The 26467-nt window shown below is 41.7% G+C and overlaps 1 protein-coding gene across 1 annotated transcript in view; it reads left to right on the forward strand.

The window, feature by feature from the left end:
• The window catches only part of LOC308147283 (NACHT and WD repeat domain-containing protein 2-like), a gene marked incomplete at both ends in the record, with an annotated part of 52914 nt that overhangs the window by 1938 nt on the left and 24509 nt on the right, over positions 1-26467 (forward strand). Inside the window, 2 exons of the mRNA XM_080519390.1 lie at positions 11228-11316; positions 24637-24753. Coding sequence (XP_080375516.1) covers positions 11228-11316; positions 24637-24753 — 206 coding nt within the window. The remainder of the gene's footprint in view (positions 1-11227; positions 11317-24636; positions 24754-26467) is intronic.

Consider the following 26467-nt stretch of genomic DNA (forward strand, 5'->3'; position numbering starts at 1 on the left):
TTTGCAATGGAAAGTGAGGAGTCTGTGCATTGTTTCGCCACCTGTAGCTGACTCACTCATTCAGACCGTCCTGTCTCGGCATGAATTTAACGCTCCGGTCCACACGTGGATGGAAAAACCATGAGGGAGCTATTCCAAGTGCTTCATTTCCTTCCATCGGCACATATGGAAAGACACACAGCTCAGCCTCAGCTCAGCTAATTATGAACTGCTGCTTCCACTGAAATGGGCTGCTGGTTCACAGTGCTGCGTCCTCGTAATGAAGCAAAAGAGGTGCAATCTGCCTGAAACTTCAAAAGAGCCACACAGAAGTCTTGTTTATTTCTCTTTGGCAATCGGAGATCATGGTTCAGTCTGTCAGGGATATCGCTGACAAAACAATTTCCGATGCTTGCAAACTTCCTTGTGTGACAAATCTCTTAACAAACAAAACTTGCTCAATTATTAACATGACCTCTGTCAGTCAGCACTGAGCCCTGCATTAGCACCTGTTTCTCCATGTTCACTAGAGGGGGCTGTCCATGCACTTATTCATACATTCACCTTACTGTACATGTACAATGCGCTCCAATCAGCCATTAACATCTATTATCTATCCCAACTCTGTCATTGAAATCCCATCAGACTGTAAATATAGTGAAATAAGGTGAATTTAGAAACTCCATCAAAGTACGTTTTGTTGTTCTTGTTTGTTGTTTCTTAGAGGTTAGAGCAGCGAGCTTGTCCCTGAAAGATGAGGGTTTGAATCCCGAAGAGTGTCCAGCCTAAAACATGTATCAATTTAAACATGCAAATCACTTAATTCTGTGCGGCAAATTGCTATAATCCCTCAATTTTCTGGTAAAACTCCGAAAGAGATGTTTATTACAAAGTGGATTTTATTCATCTGTTTGTCCTTAAAAATCTTTACTGGCTATCTACAAATGGAAATTGTTTGTGTCTAAATACTGACATCTCCTGTTGACCTTACTTGATCCTATTGCAATTTGTCATACTTCAACTTAAAAAGGTACGAAATGGTGGATTTAAGTCACGTCACTCTTGTCATCAGGTGGTGATATGAGTGGCTGTAGATCCCAGTCTGCTCTTAGTCCAGGTCTGGAAGTGTTGGTTGTTTACTCATAGCTTTGGTTGCAGAGGGTTTCAACCATTGTCACATTGTTCGGTTCATTTAATGCGGTGCACTTCAATATTTCCATAAAGTCTTTTGAGCAGATTGTTTACAGGAACATTTCCATTATACTAGAGGTTTCTCCATGATTAATTTTGCAGTTTGCTGACAATTACTTGATGGTTACACGATGTGCTTCCGGAAAGCCTTGAAACTAAAGTGGGGACTCTCTAACCTTTTGTGTCCGTCGAGTGTTTATCGTCTCACTACTTGTAGAACTCAGCATACCGCGCGGTGAAATGCAGCTGTGTCAGACTTAAAAGACTGGCTGAAGGCCATCCAGGCTCACACGTGCTTCTTAAGAGGAAGCAAACTGTACATTAACAGTGTAATTATAACATGAGATATCAGAAAGGTGAACAGAACTATTTGCAGTGATATTAGGATCAGTATGATTGCTCTTTTCTGGGTTCTCTCTAATAAATGCAGGTCCCTGAATTGATTTAGCATCTGAATAAGATGAATCAAAAGAAAGATACAAACCGCTGTCCACTATCAATGTACTGTCCTCTCATAAACCTGCTGGATTTGGTTGTACAAGAGTGAAAGTTTTAACAGCAATTCAGAGGAAGTAATGACAAAAAACAAAACAAAAAAACCTTTTGGACTTCAATAAAGACACGGATGCCTGGATTGTGAAGCTTTGGCAATAGCAGACTAACTGATTTAAGAGACTGGACACATCCCTTCCATGTTAATGAATCATTGAAGCTTCTGGCTCAGGTGGATGTGTGTGTATCTGTGGATACAGCAGATCAATTAAAGAAAAAGAAAAAACAAAACCTATCTGTTCTTGCCAGTAGCGAACAGGGAGGAAAGCCTCATGTGATCTATTTTACCTCATTTCACTGCCGCGCATTATGCAGCCTGTCTCATCTGTCGATATACGTGTCTGAGCGTTCATGGAGATCCATACGAGCATATCAAGACAACTCCATTACCTTGCTGTAGCTCCCTCAAGGGGGGGTCTGGCTCTGGCTGTCTGCTCCAGCCAGCTATTTGTATGCAAGCTATCACTTAAGCTGTTTAAAGTTGATAAAAGCAGGACGCCTTGGGGACACGACGCATGAAATCATCTAACCCTCCAACGCGCCGTCATCAAGCCTATAGTATGTAACCACGGAGGCCAATAATGACATTATGCTTGTGCTCACAATTATCCCCAGCATTCTGAGAGACTCTTGTTTATCTGCTTTGGTTTGTATGTTCTGAGCTCAAATTTTCTTTAGAAATCCGTCCCTCTGTCTCCATAATTATCCACTTCTTTTAATTGAGTCTGGCGAAAGAGAACAAAGCGGAGATTGAAAGCGATGGCAGGGAAGAGAGAGAGAGAGAGAGTGAGAGAGATGGAAGGCGGGGAGCCTGTGTCAGGGGTGGCTTTTGTTTTATAAATTGCTCCTCCTGGGCTGGCGTTGGCCGGGCTTTTGGACGAGGCCGGCCTCATTCTGCAGCAGGCAAAGTTTATGACGCGTGCTCGCGAGCTGATTTCTCCTCTCCGGTGGCGTCCTTGCGCCTCCTTGCCTCTCCTCCTGGAGGGAGAGAGAAAGCCTTGCGTGCTCCGACTGGTTTGGCAGCAGCTTTTAGTGACCTCTCTTGAGTTTTTTACCGAGTGCCGTGGAGCAAATCCTGCACCCCCGAGGACATCTTTCTGAGAAATTCAGCGGTTGCCTCGTCAAACTCCCTGGGTGTTTGAGCCATTTCATGGCACCCGCTGTAGAAATATCTCATCGGGGAGTGATGGTGAGGATAGCAAACAGCCCGCAAGGTGCACCCGAGTAGAATTACATAGCGATTGTCATCCTGTAATTAACCTAGAAAACTAGTTGCAGTTTGCAAGCAGTATATAAATAATGAGAAATGTATTTTATGTGCAGGTAAAAGGCCCCACAGAGATGGAGTTTGGGGGCTTTTAGTGTTAATCGACTTTGAAAACAGCAACAGCCAATGAATATTTCATTCAATCCCTTCAGATGTTCAGGCATTTTAAAGATGCTTACTCTTATGCGAGTCATTATTCATTTTTATTAATGGACTTCCATCAGGATTAATGTCTGTCCAAGTCGATGTCAAGAAAGAGAACCTGGATTAATGACCCCTGTGTGACTTGGAGGAAAGGGGTTGGGGGTTTTACAATTTTTTTTATCCCTTTGAAACACCCGGTGTAAATTCTTGTTAAAGTTTTCTCTGATTCTGATTCCGTTTTCCTAACCAAGGGTCTCTGAAACAGACGTGAAAGAGACCTGGAAACCTGTTGTTTTTGTCTCATTGCTCCAGTGTTTGTATATGAGAGATTTTTTTTTCTTTGTTTTTGTTTTTAGAGGCACACTGAGGGTCTTAAAGGAACAATAAGTTGGTAACATCGCTTTAATAGCAACATTAGTGAGTCAGACATCTGAAACATTAGCGTCACACCGAGCAACAATGATCACTTCACGGAAAAAATACATGATTTTCTCATTCATTCTTTGTCAAGTAACACCACAGCCTGACATATGACGGTTGTGGAGAACCTACATCAACACTTACTAGTTGTTGTATTACAGAACAAAGCACAACGAAGAGTGAGCCACTCATTGTTTGCATGACTTGGGCTGTGCACTGATTCAACACTACCTTTTTCCTGACAACAGGAACAACGAATTGTGTCACACAAATAATTAGTCATAATAATGAATAATTAGTAATTATTGGTCACAGCGAGGGTTAAAATTGGGAAAAAGATCGTTGAAATGGGCGACACACAAACAGTTTGCTGAGAAATGCGATGTGCCTGGGAAAGCGTTTGGTTGGAAGTCAAGAAACATTCAGAAAATAGGTTCATCATTAAACGTAAACTGTTGCATTGTAAAAGTGAAACATTATGTTTATGATGTGAGCAAGTGTGGACTTCATGAAGATATAATGACATCAGAAACACGAAGTAGATTATCATTAAATGTGCATTATTTGTTCCAGGGCTTATTGTATTCTTCTTCTACAAATACAGCGAAAATTGCATTAAAATGGGTAGAAATTGCTTAAAAACCTTCAGCTGCGATCATTTTATCCTGATGCCATCACTGATAGATGACGTAAACAGTCGAATAGAAGAGTTAAATAAGCTTAGCCACCCTAAAAAATAGGGATATTTTGATTGTAATTACATAGCTGCATCAGAAATCAGCTGCAATGTTCTACCTGACCAAGTTATAGTCATGCGGCGCAAAAGAATGACTCAAGAACAAACCTAACAAAGAAGCTGCCTTTCACAAGTGCTTTCACTGTGTTTATATCTCGGATTGAGTTGCGCTGCACGTTGATGATGGTGCCGAACAATGAAAACACTCAAACAAACCGCAGGATCACATCAAGTGTAAAAAGCATGACTTTGTGGATGTAATCAAGGCAGATCCAAACATCCCATTTGAGGCTTTGCGAGGAGGGAAGGGGCTCGAATTACCAGATGACGTACAGTGTCCATGGTTACCTGCTGCCCTGCATGCAGAAGAGACTGTCTGAGGTCTTCAAAAATCATCACTCACCACTACTGAGCTGTAAAATGTCTTGTGGCGCGAATGAGAGCACGCTCAACCCTAAATGCCCCACTAGTCGTATTTGAAGTGGCAGCTGGTTGCACAGCTGTTACACAATGAACTTGTTCTACTACATTTTTAATGCGAGGTGGACAAGCACTGTTTCTGCGTGTAGCCACCGTTCTGTGTTATTCCATCAAACGCAAATGAAGTTCCTGGCAGAGGGACAGGGTACCTCCCCCCCGCCCACCACCCCCTCCAGTTACTGTATTTTCCCCTTTCCCCCCTCCCTCCTCCACGCTCGTCCCGGAGCGCGGGGGGTGATGGCGCATTAACCTCTGGTGGATTTCCTCCATCCTGATTCAGTGATATTCACCTAACCTGTGGGGTGCAGAGGAAACACAGGAACATCTGGCCTTTATGGATGGCTGATTTACGCAGCCACAGTTTGCCTCGAGCATCTTCCAGGTCATTCGGTATCGATTTGTTCACCGAGTATGCATTTGCATGATTGCAGCTCTTTACAGACTTTAAGCTTCCCAATAGAAACTATCGTAATTTCCAGCCTCCTGCACGTCTTTTCTTATATATTAGATGTATAATAATTACATATTAAGATTGGTGATTGGAGTTGACATGTTTTCTGTGTTTTCCTCCATGTACTCTGGTTTCTACACATGGGTAAAAAAAGTCAGTCAGTTATTGGTAACTACAAATGTGAGTGAGTATTACTGTTCTCCTTTTGTTTGCCCAGTGATGGACTGGACCTATTGACTGTGTTCCCCAGGCTGACTTCCAGAACATAGAGCAACTTCCACTGAAACTAAAGAGTAAATCAGCCATTAGACTGTCTCAGACAGTGCCGATAAGCTTAGCTATATTTCACAGTAATAATTCAGCTCCGTTCGCATCAATCACAAAATTTCAGTGGAAGAAATGTATAAAAGGAATGCTTCAGTCACTTCCAATTTCCCTAAAGTAGTTACTTCATTTGTTTCAAATAAAGTGTTCTAATTTTAATCAAGTACTTGCATTTATTAACGTACTCAATCCAGCTAATTGACGAGATGAAGTATCCTGTAAAGGCATCATCATGAGTCAGGATTTTATTCTGATCAAGTCACTCAAATGCACTTTCATCTGTTGTTCGTTTTCCCTGCGTCAGGTCATTAATTCCACAAGAAAACACAAAGTGACCCCACAGTATTTATTTCAGTCTTTTTTTTGTCCAGGCTTCATCTGTTTGTCAGTGTTCAAACCACGCAGTTGAGTTGCAGGCTGCAGTCACAGTCTACTCATGACGCCTGCAGCTGATGCCTGTACGAACACAAAGCACACGTAGCCAAAGGAAGCAGTCAAGAGTCCAGACACGACATGATGTCAGTCGCCATAATCCCATTTTCTAATTTAGGTCCCATTGAAGCAGGACGACGTCAACACAGTCCAATCAGTGAGTGAGTTTGTCTGATGTGATGCTACACAGACTTTGTTTTTCTTTGGTGCGACCATGAACCAGACCACGGCTGCGACGCACAGATAGGAATCAACCGGTTTGGATTGAGTTTGTTTATAACAGAGTAAAACCTTGACTTTATTTATAAAACATTTTTGAGGCTTGTTCAAAGTTTTCACATCTATATTGAATGATCAGAGTTATGATTCATTTTGTCAGTATTGAGCAATATTAAAAAAAAATGTATTATCCTACTGGCCATTCACCAGGTCACAGTGTGCTACTTGGTGCTGCGGGGTATCACCTGCTCAATGTCATGAAGCACATTCTTGATAGCTTAGTTTAAATGAAGATAGTCGTCTTCATATTCTGGTTTGGCCAGCCACTCACTTGCAATGTAAAACAAGAAAAAAGATCCAATGTCAATTATCCAAATACACACAGAGATCTTTTAAAAGGCGTCGGATGAAATAGAAACTTTTAGAATCCAATAACCGCTCCATCAGTTATTGGTAAACTATATTCATAGTCTCTATTTTATGCAAACTCTAGTTGCATGTGCTCTCGATGTGAAACACTTTTACATTAGTGTTCTGAAAAGTGCAGAAGACAACAAAAATGGATTTATGCAATTCTCCTTGTGATTCTTGCAAATAAAAAGCACAGTTTCATTCTTGCCATTACAAATAAAACACATCTTTATACTTGTTTCAGGTTTGGGGGCATTTCTTACACTTTTTTGTCCACCCAGTTTATAATTGTCCATGCTTTACTATTGCAACCTTTCTGTGAACAATGTTCCCATACACATTGTTATTATTAAATAAAAATATTGCATGAAAAACATTTTTTATTTTGCCATTTTCCTTATTTGTAGCTGCATAAGATGAATCCTTTCATCATGTTTGTTTACAAGGATTGTTGATATTCAAAATTTAATTGCACGATCTATTACTTTAATATAAAATTGCGTGCGTCTGAAATAAATGTCTGTCTTGTGTTGGTCCCTGAGCGCCGACACTACAGCGGCTGGTGGTATTATTATCCCAGGGAGCAGAGATTCTGCTTCCAGGGAGACATGCTACTGATGAATATTTTAAAAATGTATTTATTCAGTACTGTCAGGACCACAAACAGAATTCAGCTGACCTTTATGGTATTGAGGTGGCGGTAGAAATCTCGGCAGCAGAGATCCTTAAATCCTTGGGAAAACCAACCCTTCAAGCACCTCAGTCTCTCACACACACACACACTCTGTCACAGCATTGTTCTGTTTGCCAGGACACTCCTCTGGTGGACTTTGTGCACTCCCTCTTTTAATCAAAGATCTCGGCGCAGATGTGTATGAGAAGTGCCTCTGGAGTGTCCATGATGAGAGCGCAGTGATTGCTTTGCCAGAGCCTTGTTGATGAGATGTGGAGAGCCCGGCTGTGAGGTGACCGCAGTGTGGAGCACCAGCAAAAGCCCATATCAGTCGAAAATAACTTTTTAACGGGCAACTTCCATCATTGTGAGTGGCCACAAAGAAGGATCATCTTCATGACCTGGAGAATGAGATGAGACTTTGAGGAGGAGGAGTAATGACAACTGTGGCAACTAATTTAACGAAAAAGGCAAAAAAAAAATTACAATGTCTGAACATTTAATCTGATAACCCTTTTCAAAGAAATAGTATAACATTTATGTCAAATGAAAGCTATTGAACAGCCTGAAACTCGCCAAAATGACACACTATGGCACAATTTGTAGCCTAAAATTCCTTTCAGTTAAATTTCTTGCAAGATGTTCTCGAGGATTGATTACACTCAACTGAGTTTCACAGTCCAACTGTGCCAGCAGTGGCAGGATGTTCGAAAGGGGGGGGGTCCTTATTCATTTTCAAGGTCACACCACATGAATTTGATATTTTTCAACCATTAATCACCCATGAAACCAGTAATTTAATGGGCCACACCAAGCAGCGTTGGGGGCCACAGTTGACTGCTTTACATAGTTTTTTTCATTGTTTGATTGAGAATTTAGTTTTGAGTTGTTTGCTGGAATATTTGAATACTGAAAAGGGCTGAGACGCAAAAATATCACCCTTTTCTGAGGTGTGCTTTTGCAAAGGTTTGAGTCTATTTTTATCTCTCTGCCCAGTAACAGCTGGAGGAATTGTGTCTTTAAGGTAGATATACTGTACAACATACTGTGTAAGTTGGTTTTGATGGTCCATTTTTGTGACTGGACTATCTCAGTTTGCCTTCTAATGACTGACTAACAGTATGAGAGCGGCGTCAGTTTAGCGCAAACAAATTCTCGAAAGCCAACAAAGACACCCAAATGAGATTATTTTGGACTAGAAGAAGAAGAAAACCAATATTTATCCATTTTCAGCCTCGCTACAGAAAGAGTCTGGGATTTTTGGTCCTGGGTGTTCACATTGAAGACTCACAGAGGCACTGCAGTTGAAGGATAAAGCACTCCAGGGGGTCGTCACCACGGCCCAGGTAATCACCGGCTGTCTTCTGCCTTTCCTCGGATGAACTGTGCAGCTCTCGCTGCCTCAGGAAGGGACAAGACATAACCAAAGACCACTCCCACCTCAGGCATGGACTGTTCCAACCGTGTCCATCATTACATATTAAAGATCCAACAGACGACCAATAGTTTTTGTTCATTTTGTTTGACCAGTTATGTGACGCGTGTGCTCAGAGCAGCTGAAAACAACTTTTTGAAAACACTCGGACTCTGCTACTGCGCTTGCACACTATGGCCATTGTAAATAGTACTTCTGCACATGCATGAGCAGATGGAGAACAACAATGTCGGACTCTCCAGACTGTCATGACTCCCAGTCCATATTTTCCTGGGAGTTTTTGTAGTTGGAGAGTGATCCCGATAGCAATCCAACTATGGACGTGTGTGTGTTGTTTTATTATAAAACAAACCAACAGCACCTACTAGTGGCCCAACAGGAAAACTACATAGTTTTTCAGCATTTCTGCTGTTTCTGTGTAAACAAAACGTTGTTGTTGTTCCCTTGACTCGGCTGGCTTGTCTACTTGGGACACAAATCCAGTGGACTTGATTCAATTGAGAACATGTATGAACTCATGGATGGATTTTCTACTGGTTTGAAACCATTGTTCCTCAGAGACTACACTTTCGATGACAATGAAGACATTAATTTCAGTGTTTACGTCATCATCAACAATAAAAAAAGAAAATAAATTAAAGCTATAGAGCAAGACCACTGTGCCACGTTAGTTTTTTATTGAAGTTTGTGCTGAACCAATGGTATGTTCCCGTTCTCTCAGAAAACGAATAAATTAACACAGACAAGGTGCAACTGTGGGAATATCTGGTCATCGTACCTTTAAGCACTGGACTGTTCTTCAGACTAACCAAACAATTTGAAGCCGTCCTCATGGGCTTGTCTTTCTTTCTTTTTCTTTTTTTCCAGTTTGCACATTTTAGTCCAACAATGGAATGTACGTAAGAAAAAAAAGACGAGAAGAAAAAGCTTTGGGGACATTTGCCTGTATATTTCTGTTCAATTGACTTCCCATTAGTTCCTCGGAAAAGGATAAGAGACGGGAGGAGAAAAGACGAGCGAGCGAGAAAGAAAATAAAAAGAGCTGACAGGATGTATCTGAAAGGGAAGATAGACTGGTCTGCACTCTTGAAATAAACAGATTGGAAAATTGGAGGGAGGGACACACATGGTGAAGGGGAGCCGGCGAATGTAGGATCCAGTCTTTGTTCCCTGTGCATGTGGGTGTGCAGACAACGCGCACACACAGATACGTCAGGCTGCCATAACTCATCATCATCCCACAAAATAAAAAAAGAACAGGAGAAGGAGAGAGAGAGAGAGAGAGAGCGGTGTCTCACCGTTATCAGCACATTACAAACAACAACAACCGTTTAGTCTGTCAGGTCACATCCAGGCAAAGAAGAAGCAAGATGCTGATTTTGATTGGACTCCTTTTGGACCGCAGACGTCTAAATTCCATAAACGCTGCTATTTTCCTGCGGAAGTGTCTCCTCAGTGTCGCCGCACTGCACTGTACATTTACCGTCGTGTGATGCATCTCTGACAGAGTAAGCATGAGAGTGGCACTGATGCAGCGACTGCCGTTTATTTCATTTGCATACTATTACAGCCAGCCGGGTTTTGATTTGACATTTCGCTGGGATAGCTGTGGGCGGATACATGCACGGTCACGGCCCAGGGCCTTACTAAAGATAGACGAGAGACGGATACGTCAGACTAAATTTGTGGGCTCCTCCACTCGCGTTGCGTGTGACACGGTTAGTGGCTGACGGGCCGTCTGCCATAAGCGCGCGCGCACGTGCAAGTGCCAGTCGGCGACTCGGACATGCGGCGGCCCCTCTCTGCTGGGCACATTCTGTTTTTAACTATCCGTCCACACCCTTAAGAAAAACGAGAGGGAGGAAGAGACCGGGCCTGTCCAAAGACATTACTGTAACCATTTGGAGGAGAGTGAGAAAGTGAGGAGGGGCGGAGAGGGGGAAGTGGGACACGACAACAAGCCGTGGGCACTCGCTCTGTGACACCCCGGCTGTCCAACATGATCTCTGCCTTCCTGATGCTGGATAACCTCACGTTCTTCACCAGTGTTAGTGATGGATAATACATCAGCGGTTCGCAACCTTCATGCCCAAATGAGATGCTTTCAACATTTTTAGAAATGCACCATATTAAACCATTAAAATATTAACTTTAATATGAAATACAGCGGACAAAAATAGACCACCATGATGATGAGCTCAATTTTTACATCATCTGATGGAGACAAAATGGAGCCAAAACAGAGTAGACACCACGTTGTTCTGCCAGAGTATATGTTAACTGTATCACAATGCAATTCTAGAATTTGAGGAATCAACAAGGAAGTTGTTTGTTGTTTCATTATCTGGTGAATACTGTAAAATATGTATTGTTCCAATGACTAGGTTTTGGTTTTGGTTGCTAGTGGAGACCAAAAACAAAGCTGAAGATGAACAGCCTCCAATAGGAGTGCCTGCTCAAAGTTTTCACTACTTTATGAAAATGCTCACATGTTTCTTGCCATTCGCTTTCAGACACGGAAGCAGAGAGGAACGCACTGAAAGAGCACGTCTACCCCAAACTACGAGACTTCTGCAGGGAGAACTATGGGATTGAATTCCAGGTAAGCGACTTTGTTCCCATTTCGCTTCGATTTACTGTATCGCTTGTTTTACCCTCCTGCCGCTTCTGAGACTTGTGACTTCCACAGCCTCAGTTTTGCCTGTTAAGTGCCTCCGAATCTACATTGTGGCTTACACAGCTGTACAGTGCCGGGAGGCAAGCGAGCGGCGTGCAGAGGTTCCTGTCCCTTTAAGCGGACAGAAGGCCAGCAGAGATAAGGCTTCCATCAGTGGAGGCTGGCACAAATTTAGCTGTGGATAAGGCAGCATGATGCAAGGGCTTTCCCTTTGTTGTTGTCGGAGAACCGCTGCATTCTCCCCGTGGTGTCCGCTGATCGCCATCATTTAAATTGCAAATCAGTGTCCGTGTACACAGAAAAGATTGCCATCAAGGGAGTTTTGTTTGTTTCGCAAATCCAGGAGAGCCCTCAAGTCAGGGAGAGATCTCCACCATAGATTGTTCTTGGAAGGATTTGTGGAGATTTGTTTCCGATGAGGAGACTTGTGACCTCTGAATTGTTTCGTAAAACTGCAGTCGGCAGAGTGTTGGCCACTAATTCTCATTTCATGCTAAGAATGTTTGGATCACAAACTGCTCCGAGCACACACACCGTTTCACGCTTTTGTTGCAAGACTTTAATGCAGGAGTGTTTAGAAAAGCTTTGTTACGTGTTTTTTTTTTGTTTTTTTCGGACACGGTAGATTCTGACTGTCTTTTTTTTTGCAAAAGGCATTGCTCAATTTCTGTATTTTACATATTACTTTTGATTATGTGTTATGTTATGACCCCCAATTCTACTTAAACGTGTGATTGCAACTGGACAAGCTCAGTTGGACGCCACATATAACTATCCTGAAGTCAAAAGTAGCAAATAATATTGGCATAATGTGTAAAATCCGATCAACTGAATATATAACTCTCTCATTCTTCCATATCTGAGTTATGGTGTGGAAATATGGGGAAATAATCATAAAAGTGAACCAACACAGAGGAGCTTAACAGTGCAGCTGATGACGGCTGTCCGTGAACGAGTTGTCCGTTCACCGCTGCAGGCGGCCACTGTTGAACTACTTTATGAGTCTTTAGAAAACATGTTTTTTTAGTCCGACATGCTTTTTTGGTTTTTCTTCCCCCGCCGTGATGTTCAACTAATGTTGAGCTACTTTTTCAAAGGAACTATGTGTCTTTGTGTAAATAATTCACTTATTATAATCTATCTGGGAATCGTCTGCCTGGGATGACACCGAGCAGCACGAGCACTGTGGAACTCACCATTGTTGTTGTGTTGATCTACTCAAAAAACGATTCACATGTGCAGTACTCCCTGTTTGAGAGACATTGAATTTACACGGAAGAGAAAACCGATGCATTTCAAAAACGCTGCACCCTTGGAAGCGGTTTTCAAAAACAAAATTTTTTATATTGACTCCCAAAACAGTCACTGTGCAAACAAACATCCGGAGCACAGCTACTGCTTCACATTTTCACTTCATGTGGCCCACTTTTTTGGCTCTCGAGCTGCTTCTCTAAAAATCAGGTTTTAATTCTGAAGCATCCACTCAGCGGTCATTTGGCACTTTCTTAAATATCCAGCCCCGTTGTTTCACAACCAGAACAGCCAGTTGCTGAATAAAACGCTTTATTTTGGCGCTCGGAGCCCTCCTGCAAAAGCTAATTCAGCGCATGTTTTGAAAGAAACAGCAGGCCTATGTAATAATGCCCACACAGCCAGCTGAGTATCTTTGCATGTATGAAGATGGTACAAGCAAAAGGGTCGACGGGTCGAAGGTGGATGAAAAGCCGCACCACTGCTGCAGCTCTCAGATAGCCGTGTGCAGTCGCGACGGGCGAGATAACCGAAGAGTCAAGCAGGGAGGTTTTTTTGGCTCGGCCGTCTTTGGCCACGTGTCTGTCTGGTGATTCAGCTTGCTGTGATGAAGCATGAGCTGAAATGATTATGCAGAAGGCCTGGGAGTTAATACTATGACTCACTTACATTGCTCGCCGTCCTCCTCCTCCTCCTTCTTCTCGTCTACCCGAGCCCCTCACTCCTCACCCCCCACCCACACATATGAGAACTGGCAGCTCGGTAAAATTTTACTCCAGCTCAATAGAAATTCTTAATAGTGCATTTGACTCCACGTTATGCTTCTTACAGTATATCTTGTGCTTTTTTTTTTTTTTTTTTTTTCCCGGTAGTATCCACTTTTCTGGCTTTGGTCTTTAATTCATGTGCAATCCCGCCTCCCCTTTTTGCCACACGCAATGGCGTCTCTCTCACACACTTCCAGTGACACACATATGCCAAGCTGATGAAACCCAATTCTCTCCGGTCCCTCATCGCTTGACTCAGTTTTCTATCCAGAACGTTCCCGTAAGAGGATGGAGAGGGATCGTGGGAGATGGAGAGGAGAGGAACAGGGCACGGAAATCCTGCCCAGGGGCCGAGGGCCGCGTCCTCATTCAGTCAGCGCGCTGCAGCAGCGAGGCGATCAGGCTCTGTGAATCATTTTTACCTTCTCATCCGTGTGTGTTCTGCTCTGTCTGGCTTTCGTCACTCATTCGTCTGCTCACGTTTTTACTTTATTTGCAGATTGAGGACCATAGAGAGGATATGTAAAAGATCGGGGTCAAGCCAGGTCTCAGCACGTCTTTATCCACACTGTTGCTCCAGTGAGAAGAAGCAAACTTCCTTAGTCATGTGGCAATTTTATGGTCGTGTCTGGTCTTTTCGCCATCCAAGACCAAGTCACTGTATTTCTTTTCAAGCAAACCCAAATTAGGTATCGGCATCGATCACTCAAATAGAGACAAAAGTGAGACCCCGTGCTGTGTTGTAATCACGCCAGGCGAAAAGGATATCCCCCGACATGACACGCAGACCGTGGACTGTTATTTGCAGGATCAAATTACATGCATTACTGCTCCATTCGACGGGTGGCTGCTCGTTAACCGTCGGTGCGTCGTGTTGCTGTCTCTGCTGGCGTTCTCTCACCGTTTGTTTGGACCGACCACAATGGCGCAAATCTAATTTGGCTTATGTGTATTTAGAAAGGGTTGGTGAAATGGCCAATGACAGGAGCAACACCCCGGTTTGGTTTTAAGATGATATATTAGCACTGAACAGAAACAACAGGCCAATAAAATCATGCTTTAATGACGCGGACAGGGATTACGTCTGCAACTTGTAAATTGGATCATTTCTGCTGCGGCTGTTGATCACAGGGAGTCTGTTTAACCCATTATCGACTGGATTTGGTACCTTATGCTTTTCCTCCATGCTTATAATCCTCAATAATATGTGAGGAATAAATTATCTTATATATAGTATTCAAGGGTGTTTATCAACACAGGTTCTAAAGTCATGTTAAAAATATATATGTAACACAATGGGCTTGTAATTATGAGGCATTCCAGATGGTGCTCTATAAAGTTAATGCAATGCATACTTTTTCAATCAACATTGTTTTCTCCATCTTGTCATTAGAAATTAGGACCTATTCTAACTGACTATGGCTGAAGGCAGTGGACACCCCAGATTATGATTGGAACTTCAATGCATTGGTTAATTAATCCAAGAAAAAGAAAAATATGTTAGACTTTTTTTTTTTTTTTTTTACTTTTACAATCCAGCACAGAACATTTGTTAGTGCACCTGACAAAGTTCCTTTTAGGTCCTGTCATAGCGATCATGCCTATAATATTCATTCTGTTCAGTGTTGCATCCAGTTACGAAAGGAAATGTTAAAATGATGCCGCTTTGGGAGACAAAGTACAGCGAACTAAAGCGATCAGGTGCAAAGAGTGTGTGCGTGCATGGGAGCTGGAGTGCGGTGAGAGGCAAGTGGATCGAAAGAGCACAAGCAGGAGAACATGTTGGTAATGGCCTTTGTTTTGTTCTGGTGCAATGAAGGCCAACAGCAACCGTTTATTTTAGATTTATATATTTATTGAAGAAAAGTTTCAGTTTGGAAAGCCATGTAATGGAAGTGTGGATAAGAGCACAACCTTGTACAACATATGCAAAAATATATGAACCGAAACATGTAGCTGAGAGCATGGACACCCACATTAAGGTTATTTCTAGTGTTATATTTAAACAGCACACAATTGACAACATAAGTTGAACGAAACAGACAGAAAGAGTTGTGGAATAATGTGCATCGATTCATTCCCAAATTACTTTGAAATTAAAAATATTGCTAGGTTGTGCAAAATACTGGAACTTGATTAAATTATTGAAAAAAGGAATTCGTCACAGTCAAACCCACAAGCAAGGGAAAGTTATTCTTTAGAAATATACATATTTGATCAACGTAAGCAGAAATATGAAAAATCTGACTTCTTTTCATGGACTTCATTTATTCAAAGTTTGTATATAAACATTTTCATCTCATAGCAGGGTTGTACTTGGATCAAGGTTCGTTTGGCCTTGGGGGGGGATCTTTCACTGTTTTGTTTGTATGTTCTTCTTCAATGTGTGTGTGAGTTTTCTGAAGGTTCTCCAATCCCCCCCCCTAAAAACGATGCATTTGAGGCTAATGGATTACTCTATGTGTGTGTGTGTGTGTGTGTGTGTGTGTGTGTGTGTGTGTGTGTGTGTGTGTGTGTGTGTGTGTGTGTGTGTGTGTGTGTGTGTGTGTGTGTGTCTGTGTGTGTGTGTCTGTGTGTGTGTGTGTGTGTCCTTGCACATACCGAGCTGGGATCTGCTCCAGCACTCCTCTAAAAGAGCGCTATAGAAGATGAATGGATGACTCATTCCTGCTCTCGTCTTTGGTTCCCGAACAATAAAATTGCATTGTGGGTAATCCTGGTTTTATCGGTTGTGAGGATTTCAACTTTTAAAAATGTCTAAATAACAGGTTCAAATCACTTAAATATACAATGTGGATGTATTTCTACTGTAGGATTTCCACTTGTAAATAATTTTTTTTTTTTTTACATTATTATTATTATTACTTGTTTTCCTTTTATGTGCTTCTGCAGTTCCCACCAGAAGTGCACTATTAGTCATTGGGTTTTGTACCGTTCTGCTTCTGATTTCTGACCTGAAGCCAGCAGAACTGAACTGTTGGGCCCTGTTTACACATTTTCAAGTGAAAATGCATTATTTTGGTGAAAGGTTTCCGAAAGACTAAAACTTTTTGCTACGAAACAGAATTGAATAATTTCATTTAAAAAATGTAATGTATCATCAGACCCTTTTATCTCAATTTCTGTTACTTAGGAAATGAAAGTTTTAACACATTTCTGAACATTTTTGTATAGGAAAGCCTACAGGGAGGCATTCTGGACAGCACATTGCATCCCACGTTAGATTATGGACTGGTCCCTCCTACCACAAGGATTACACTATAGATTTGCTTCTCGGTCCATTATTTTATTGTGGAAGTGTCACTTTCTCGTCCCTCACTGCTCCACAATCCCTCGTCCCGGTCTCATAACCCATCTTGCATTTCCCACACTCATAAATCATCTTACAACACAATCACTTCCTCCCACATACAGGAGTTAAACTGAATCTCGGGGCCATTGGAAGCAGCTCTGTTAATAATGTGGTGGGGTTTCACTGTTGTTGGCACACTTGCTGGCTGTCTCTCACACACACACACACACACACACACACACACACACACACACACACACACACACACACACACACACACACACACATACGACGCTCATACACTGCGGCTCTAATAAAAGTTTCCCAGCCACAGTTGTGCAAATCTGTTCATCGGCTGTCACTCAGGCAGCTTTTACATCTCCAAACACAATGGGGACACGAAATGAGAGGTGAATGACATTTCATAATGGTTAAGAAATGACAAAAAAAAAAGACCTTGTTCATGTAATCTATAATGACTGCACTTTTGAAAGATATTGTGAAAATGCAAGTCAATATCTCATCACCTTCATAAATAATGTAATAATAAACTTAGGAAAAAGATTCTTCTGAAAGTACACAAAGGGACTGACCCAGCATATTTTATTGGCTTTAATTATTTTTGGAGTTTCAGAAGTTATACCTATTCAATCAACCCATATGTTTCTTTACTGTGACTGCAGACAGGATTTAGCATGCATGTGTCATAAACAGAATATACAGTTTGTAAAAACCAAAAAGCACAAGATTTAAAAATGTACTGGTAGACTCTACATTACACATTTATTGACAATTTTACACCCAAAATATCTTGCATCTCGACAGTCTAGTGGTAAAGAGGACATGTTGTGTTTGTTGAAAAATGCCTTTTACAGGGATCACCACAGGAAGTAATTACAACTTGCAGTGCAAACTTCGGCCTCGTTTACACGAAAATGTTTCAAGTGAAAAGGTTTTCGAAAACAACGTCCGTTTACACTTGAATGGCAGAAACGCTGAAAAGAGATTTTAATAGTGTATCCCCCTTACCCTCCCGGCAAATCTAGTACAAAACTTAAGAGAACAAATTCAAAGCATGAAGCATGGCTTGAAACCAGTTTGTCACTCTCCCATCTGCTTACCTGGCTGCCATACTTCTTCATTTTGTGTTTCTCATCCTTGTCTCAGTCTGTTTCTTTCACTGGCTGGCAGCAGGCCACCGTCTCCATTCACTATCCTGCTCCCAGGCTGCTGTTCTCTCTGCTCACTCTCCTCAAACACATAAACATGCCAGCTGCCTCCGCGGGAATGGTGCGGGCAATCAACAAGGATAATCACAAATCAAATAAGAGAAAACGCATCTCAAGCTTCACTTACACTCTTTATACAACCCACGGGAGAACCATGCATTCAATAAGGAAGGTGTCTCATTACTTCCACGCGTTGCATTTTACCTCCTGTCAGTGTATCTGTTATCCGCAAAAAAACTTCAGAAAAATACATTTCTATCAAATCTGGTGAATGAATACACCTGTGAAATAGTATTCACTGTAGAGGATAGAAAAATGTTTTGATAATTGAAATTACATTCTCAGACAGGAAGAATATCTGCCATTATTTATTTGTCTTTACGTGAGAGGGAGTTTCTATTGAAATAACGAGGGTAATTACATTTTGGTTCAGATGCAGTCAGCCATCTAACAGAGAGGCTGGTGTCAAGTTACACATTCTTAATGCTCCATGCCAGCAGGGTCAGTACCAATAACGACCCAACTTTGTAGTCTGTCCATACAAATGTCCGTGTACTCAGCCTTGTTAATGTAGATAATGTATTGTTCACTATGCATATGTGTGTAGTCTTATGGATAAAAAACAAACAAGCAGTCCTCACTAGTGGCCCTACATGACAACTACATCTTTTCAGCATTTCTTTATAATTGGACATGTTTTCCAAAACGTTGCCATGTAAATGCGAAACATTTCTACAATGTACTCTCCAATACCAAGACATTGCGCATTCTGCTGCACAGTGAAATTAAACTTGATGGGTTTGAATGAGCCTCCCTGCCGATGAAAGAGAATAAGTCTTGACCTTGTACCCTGGTTCAAATCAAAATGAGTTAAAAAAAAAAAAAAAAAAACAATTTGTGTGCTGTGTAAGTTGAAATGACTTGCTTTGGAAATCCCTATAAAACCCATGTAAATCCTCATCATCATGAGTTGGAACTCATTAGTTCACTTGTTTACTTTCCTCTTCTTCTGAACTCCAATAGTGTTTGAAATTGTCTTCAAGCGATACAAGCTAAACAAGCTTTTTAACCGACAAGCTGTTCATATGGTGTTCCATATTATGGACACAACCTGAAACTTGAGCATGTCCTCTGGGGATATTATTTCTAGAGATAAATATAAACTGCAGACTTTGCCTTCCAAATGCCATCAAGTAACACCCACACTTATTCTTCTTCACTTCTTGCCCTTCAGCAGGCGGAGCTCTCTTCAGTCTTCTGGCACCAGACTGAGCAAGAGACACCTTTTTTTTATTTTCTCCGCTGTCTGCAGTTTACTCACTTGCTGAGAAAGACCGATGTTACCCGAGCTATACACTGCAGGCAATGCTTCTCTGATTAGAGAAATGAATGGACTCAGAGCAACTGGTTCCCCGACTGCGAGCGGTGTGTTTACACCATCAGAGTCAACTTGCAGAATAAATGCAGTCGAGTTTCTGCTCAGTTAAGATGCAGAGCAGCCTGCACGCCTCGGGATATACAGTTTGTAAAACACTTTCATTTTCAAAAAGCCCATATTTTTTAACTTAAGAGTTTTTGGTGTCTTGTAGGAATGTCTACATTGATTAAGCCATGGGCACAAAGAGATGAGATTATGCAGTTGGGCGAGAATACATCAGTTCCCTGTCATTTTCAAGAAAACTCTCATTGCTCCCGGGAGTTTTAACTGAACAAAGAATAAAATTTGATCATCCCACAGGCAATATTAGCTCCAGGAAAATATGTCTAATTTAAAGGCTTTTACTTTAACGAGCCATTTTTTATTATGGCTCAGATTAGTTCTGTGTGCCTGTCTGAGGATGACTCTTTGTTTCAACCATACTCAAGTTTTCAGCATCGGAAAGAAGTTGTTATTCTTGTATCCCTACAGCAGGTGTATCAGTTATTTTAGGTCAGACAGCCCATGTTGTTCTCCTTTAGAAATGTAATTTTTTCAGTTTTAGTGCAAAAAAAACCCCCATTGTGGTAAATTGTTTTAATAAACTCCGTTTTGCAAAACCTAATGTGAACAACAAAGTTGCTAAATACAAAAATACTATAAAGCTGAGAGGTTCGTGTTTTTAGCGAGACGGATTTGTTGCTTTTTTTTTTTTTTAAACATTTATTTCCTTGATTTCTGCAGCCTTCATAGACGTTCCACAACAACGTTTAAGTGGCAATGGAAAGCTTTCCGTCGCGTTTTGGGTGTCTGTTTCCACAACAGTGGTGGTCGGAGCCACTGAAAACACAACTTTTGTGAAAACCGCACCCATGATGGAATTTTATAAAAGGCTCAGACTCGGTCTCCGTGGAATCGACGCTACTACACAAGTACACCACGGCCGTTGCAAATAGTTTTGCACATGTATAAGTAGACGGGCAATAACAACAATGGCAGCTTCCAGTGTGTCATGACTCTCAGTCCATATTCTCCTGGGACTCGGCCGTCTGCTCATAAGGATGTCTGTGTACTTCCATTGTTAATGTTTCTAGCATATTCTTCTCTCCACACATGTGTATGTGGTTTCATTCTAAAATCAAACAATGCCAACTCGTGTCCTGGCATGTCAACTACTTTTCTGAGACGAAAACGCAAATCGTGTTAACAGGGTCAAAGCTGTGTTACCATGAACATCCCTGCCTTCTGTTGTTCAGCTCAACAACTTAGCGCCGTGTTCTGTTCCTTCCCTGATGGACTAGTCAATAGCTGTTAAAGACTGATTTTGGCCTGAGAGCCTTAAATTCAACACCACCTGCTCTACAGTCTGCAAAGACTGGCTGGCAAATATTGATGTTTAGTTCACAATTAGTCAGCAGTGTTTATTTTGGGGAGTTTTGTTTATTGGTTAAAGGAGAATCCAAATTATGCTTGTATTCATTCAGCATTCAAGCACCTCCATCTGCTCACTTAAGTAAACCAACGTCAACATGCATTTGGAATATTTGTGCCAAAGCTTGGGGTCCAAGGCACGGCGTCTGGACCAAAGTGAGAAATAAAAGTGTACACTCTGTTCTGCTGTCTTCACGCTCACGCTGAAATTTTAAACACTGGACCAAAAGATTATAAAACAAAAACAGGTAGACTTTTTTAAGAGGTTTTGGTCTGCTTGAGCTATTCAGCCGGGAAACCCGAAATATTTGACGGCCCCAAACTGATCAACTATTCTTCTCATTGCCCCATGTTGTGACTGATTCCAAGTTGCTATGGTTGACCCTAAGCTAAACATGGAGCTCAAATTATCCCAGTGCTTGACAGCTTTTTCTTAAAGCCAGGCAAGTGAAATCTTCTCTCAATCAACTTTTTTAGATCCAAGATCTGAAGCCATGTCCTCTTTATCTGGGCAAGCATCGCTTCTGAAGTAGATAAATTATGATGTTACAGGAAGAGGTCTAATATTAAAGTCAAACTCTGTGCTTAACCTCCCTCTATGTGATCAACTTGTGCTTGTGTTGTTTGCATTTAATATCACCACAAGCATTTCCGGTTTGGCTTTGGTGGTAAAACCTGCACTTTCTCAAAGCAGCACGAGGGCAGCATTCATCAAACGTTCTTCGAGATTTACTACATGTTCTTAATAAAAACTGCCTGCAGTGGAGAGCTTAAGATATATTTATGTTGACGCTGGATCTATTTTTACTCTTGTTTTTTTGCCTCCGAGTCTTTCTGTTGGTGGGGGTTTTTCCCGCCTGATTTCATGCCCTTTCTTCTTGGGCATCTTGGGCATAATCCCAAAGTCTAATAGTCTAACATTCAATAAAAAAAAAAAAAAAAAGGCTTCTCCAGCATTTGACCTGCTATGGGCAAACGCCTTCCAAGGGCATTAGAAAGCTGCTTAGCAGAAGCCGCTTCGTCTCTTACGTAAGCAACGGCACCCTCATTCCACACTACTACAGTTTGTGGGAAAGAGTGGGGAGAGGGGAAAGTAATCAGAGTGAGTAACAGCAAAGATGATGTTGGCATGAAAGAAAAAGAGAGAAAGAGGAGGGGGAAGAGACAGAAGGAAAAGGCTTCAGCCAAATCCAGTCCCACTGGAGTTGTTCTGCTTCTAACTGTGCCTCCTTCACGTTAAAGCTCCCCTTAACTAATCCCCGCCACCAAATACTTTGCTTCTTAACTTCATTTACGTGTCCTTGACTGTTTAGGAGAAACATTCCTAGATCGTTTCTCCCCTCTTCTTTTTTTCCACCCCTTCATCAGTCTGCAGCTCTCCTCACTCCAGTGATGCACGGTGGGGGACGGGGTAAATTCTATCAGTATTTTCCTCCCACGCATATGCACTGGATAGATATGAGTAATGTCTTCAGTTAGCTTTTAATTAGCGTGCATCCTCCCAATCACCTGCTGAAACCCAGTAGAAACCCGTCGTAATCAGGGGCGCTCATCTCACTTCATTCCTCCTCCCGCCGGTCCTTGTCAACACAAGACCGATTTCAGTCCCCCCCACATGTGCGCCTTGGAAGTAGATTAGTGACACTGATACACAGTGACTGATGTGCTCAGCAATGTTTTTCTCAACAGGCTGACATGAGGGATGCTTATCATGTGCGCACACGACTGAGTGGGGGGGGTTCTGGTGGTTCAGGATAAGGAAAAAATATCTTTTAAGTTTGTTTAATCATGCTGGGTATCATTTTCTACATCACTCAGAGCTGAATTTACGCATGTCCTTTTTCAAGAATCAAAGGGTAAACCTAAATATTACCTCTTGGTAAGGTTTTGGAGAGCATTGTGGTTTTAATTCAGTTCGTTCCACATGAATCTCATTCATGTTAAACTTTTATTTCCTCAGTAAAACTTAACTTTCATCTATCAATGGGTAGGTATATATCCCATCATCTTCTCTTTAGCCTCATAGATGCCTTCAATCTTCCTCTCTCCGGTGATAATGTGTGCAGTCACTGGATGTCACAATACAGGTTCACATAATCGGGTCTGCAGCTTGTGCAGGTCACTAGTTCTCAATGCTTCTTTCACGAAGCCGAAGCCGAAGCTTCAGATTGCAGTGAAAAGGTATTTACTCCGTCACCCAAAGATGCCCCACCCCCTCAAAAACATTATGAGGCTGCGGTCAAATAACAAACACTTGATGCAGTATGGCAGCACAGCAGTCAAGCTCATGCTGCTCGTACAAACACAAGAAGAGGCAAAACGTCTCCCAAGCTGTAAAAGTCGAGACGCACACTCTGGGCCTCGGTGCTGAGATTTTATACTGTCCTGCCACTCACTGCTGTTCTCTGCCAAACTGCGGATGTGTCAGTCATTGTGCCAGGCTAAACTCATTTGAACTAGCTACTCTGGTGAGCAGCAAAGCATGAAAGAAGGCAGCGCTCCTCGCTTGCTGAATCACTTTGGCTTTACCTCATCTTGAAAAACCTACTTTTTACTCTAGGAGCTCTAGCAAGCTTAGAGTCACACCGGCATAGAAAAATGCTTGCTGCGAGTCGAAGAAGAGGAGAGAATCATGTGATGATGCACATTATATATTTGGGGGGGATGAAACCTGAGCCTCCAGGCAGCAAAGGCCATCAGGCATGGCCATCCATCCATCCGTACTGATAGTCTTTATCCTCCAGGGCTGCAGGGCATCAGGCGTAATGCATCTTTCTGTAAGCTACATGTCAGGCAACAGCCAGCAGGGGAACGGCTACTGAGACCTAACTGGCTGCCAGTAGGGGGGCTGGCGAGTACACAGACATTCCTAAGGACGAATGTGTGTGTGTCATATATATAGATCTAGTTTTTTATATTATTATTATTTAGCAGGTCATTTTATGAGTCACTTCATCGACAGTTGTGGGTTTTGGTTTCAGCAGATGTTTAAGCCGAGTGATTCCATAACAATTTCAACAGTTTTGTTTTTTTTTGTCAGGAATACAGATAGAAAACCAAAAGCATACGACAGATCTGGAAACGGAACTTTATCATAAATCTTTGCTGGAGCATGAGACATGAGCAACAACATGACCATGAGTCATAAACCAAGAAACACTACACATTACATACAAAACTAACACACAAGTGGTCAGCAATCCCTGGCGTGGCGTTAAGATAAAAACGAAACATAAGGAAAAGATCCTTGAAGACTTTTCAAGGTTCAGGCTGTGACAGTTCATTTGATAAACTTTGTTTTGATTTCACAGTCTTTTGTTAAGTTTTTTTTATTCATAAGTTGATAACATCTCTGTGCTTATGCAAAAACTACTCATTTCATATTCAGAATATGGTTGCAACGAAATAGACACACAGATAAAGATGTTGATGGTTTTCTTATTCAAAGATTAGCATCCTTAATTTCAATCTTTTTCTTCCAACGGATTTTGGATTTGGATGCACGTGCACATCAAGACAAGCAGAAAATTCAGGAATACTGTGCTTTGAATTTTGTTAATGATTCAGCAACTCCCCTCTTTAAAAAAAAGAAAGAATTTTCTTGGGTTATGACTCAAGATGAGTACTTCTACATGTTACATTTCTGTCTTCTGGAGGGTATTTCTACAGAGAATAAAACCTTTTGTATTCACTCAACTAAATTTTTATGAACAAAGAGACATCGAGTCGCTGTAGATCTCTATAGATTCACTGACTTAAGGTTTTGTAGTCCGCTCTGGATTTCAGTAGAAATCTGTCGCATGCATTTCCTCTGCTCATGTCAATAAACAACAATGTTACTCTTGTTTGTGTGTTTAGGTTGTGGACCTGTACTGGGGTGTGGATCCGGAGGAGTGGGACAGTCCAGAGCTGCAGAGACTCAGGATGAAGCTTCTGGAGGAATGTCTAAAGACCTCTGCTGGACCGTGCTTTGTTGTGAGTATCACACTACACAGGTTCCAGAAATGCAAAACAAGAAGCAAAAGATTACCAAGAAGAAAGTATGCTACTTAATATCTTTCATTGAACTGTTGGAATATTCATTCTACTACTACACTACTACAGTCCAATATGCACTCTAAAGTTAAGAATATATGTTGTGGAATTTAGGTCAGGATAACATTCCAAGATCTATAACACACGCACACACACACACACACACACACACACACACACACTAGAGGTTAGGTTGCCACTGAAATTCATTATGCAACAGGAAAAAAAGCTAATCTTCACAGAATTAAAAAGGCTGTCCAAGTTCGGGTTTACACTGAAAAATGAAGAAAGGTTTTGAAGCAGATGACAAATTCTGAATCAAATGAAAATTCCTGCACATGATGCATCCGTTTGCTTCCCTTTCCATGTCACTCCACTCTTCTGTTTTGGCGTCAACACCAGCTTATTTGCAGGTTACATGCATTGAAGATAATGTAATTTTCTTCACAGATCTGTCCATGACATAGTTACATTTAAAGAGTCACTGCAGCCTTTCAAGTGTTTTTGTTGCAGCTTTTGAATGCAGGATGTGTGTCCAAGTGATGTGCACATCTATTCTGTTTGACAGTGGACAAGCGGATGATGCAGAATCCTCATTTATCCCTTTTCTCTTCTGACATGTACAGCCGAAAGAGAGACGAGTCTGGCTTTTGACAATAGAAAGCAGCAAACGAACAAATAACTTAAATTGCGCAGATGTGAAAGATTCAGCGTCATCCGTCAGTGCAAACGATAGGAAAGTATCTGGCAAAAGTACTGAAAATCCACTCGCGAGGACTTGAGGTCTTGCGCGAGGTGAGAGGCTGTTGTAATTACAGTTGACATTTCAGTGATCTTTTTTTAGGGAATTTCAGGCCATATTAAAAATGGGGAGGAAAAGCAGATGCAAGGCAAGAAAGATGAGGATGGGAGTGTGGGGAAGAAGTAGGCAGGAAGAGAAATTGATGGTGAATTATTCAAATGGAACAGATCCGTTTCCAGAGGTTGAAATTGAGGTGAGAGATCAGTGAGAAGTAATGCATTATGGGTACAACAGGAAGGCCCCTGGTCTCTGGGGAGCATGATCCCCATCCCCAGAGTGAGTTTTGTATTTCCTCCTCCTTCCACCCTGCATGGATCGCTGCCTCCTGCAATTCTTATTCAGAAGGTGGTTGCCGTCTCAGGCAGCCACACAAATACACTTGCTGTAAATAAATCTGCATCTTAATGAATCATTCTAGTTTATTTGGGGTGGGATTATCCTGGTTTCATATCTACATCATGTAAAGAAATATGTTGCACAACACTGACACATTAATTAATTTGTCAAAAAAACAAAAAGCTGATTTGTTTGGCTGCTGTGCAGTTAAATGTGAACTCACACTCAACAAAGTGCATTTATAGTTTATAATTTGGCATCTAGACGCCTGCATCATCACTCTTCTTGAGCATACACCAACCTCAGCACAGTGGAAGTCGGGGATTGAGCCAAAACGGCCTCATCTGCAGATGAGATGCAGTTAAAAGATTTGCGAAAAAGCTTGTGAAGGGACTTGTGAAGCTTCGGGTGTCACAAAGAGCACCTATATCCTGTATAAAACCACTAATAAATCAACGGCTTGGAGACATCATAAAGCATCACAATCTGGAGAATGAGTCCAGTCACTGTAGGAAG

The sequence above is a fragment of the Blennius ocellaris genome, assembly GCF_963422515.1.
Source record: "Blennius ocellaris genome assembly, chromosome: 23".
Classification (NCBI taxonomy): domain Eukaryota; kingdom Metazoa; phylum Chordata; class Actinopteri; order Blenniiformes; family Blenniidae; genus Blennius; species Blennius ocellaris.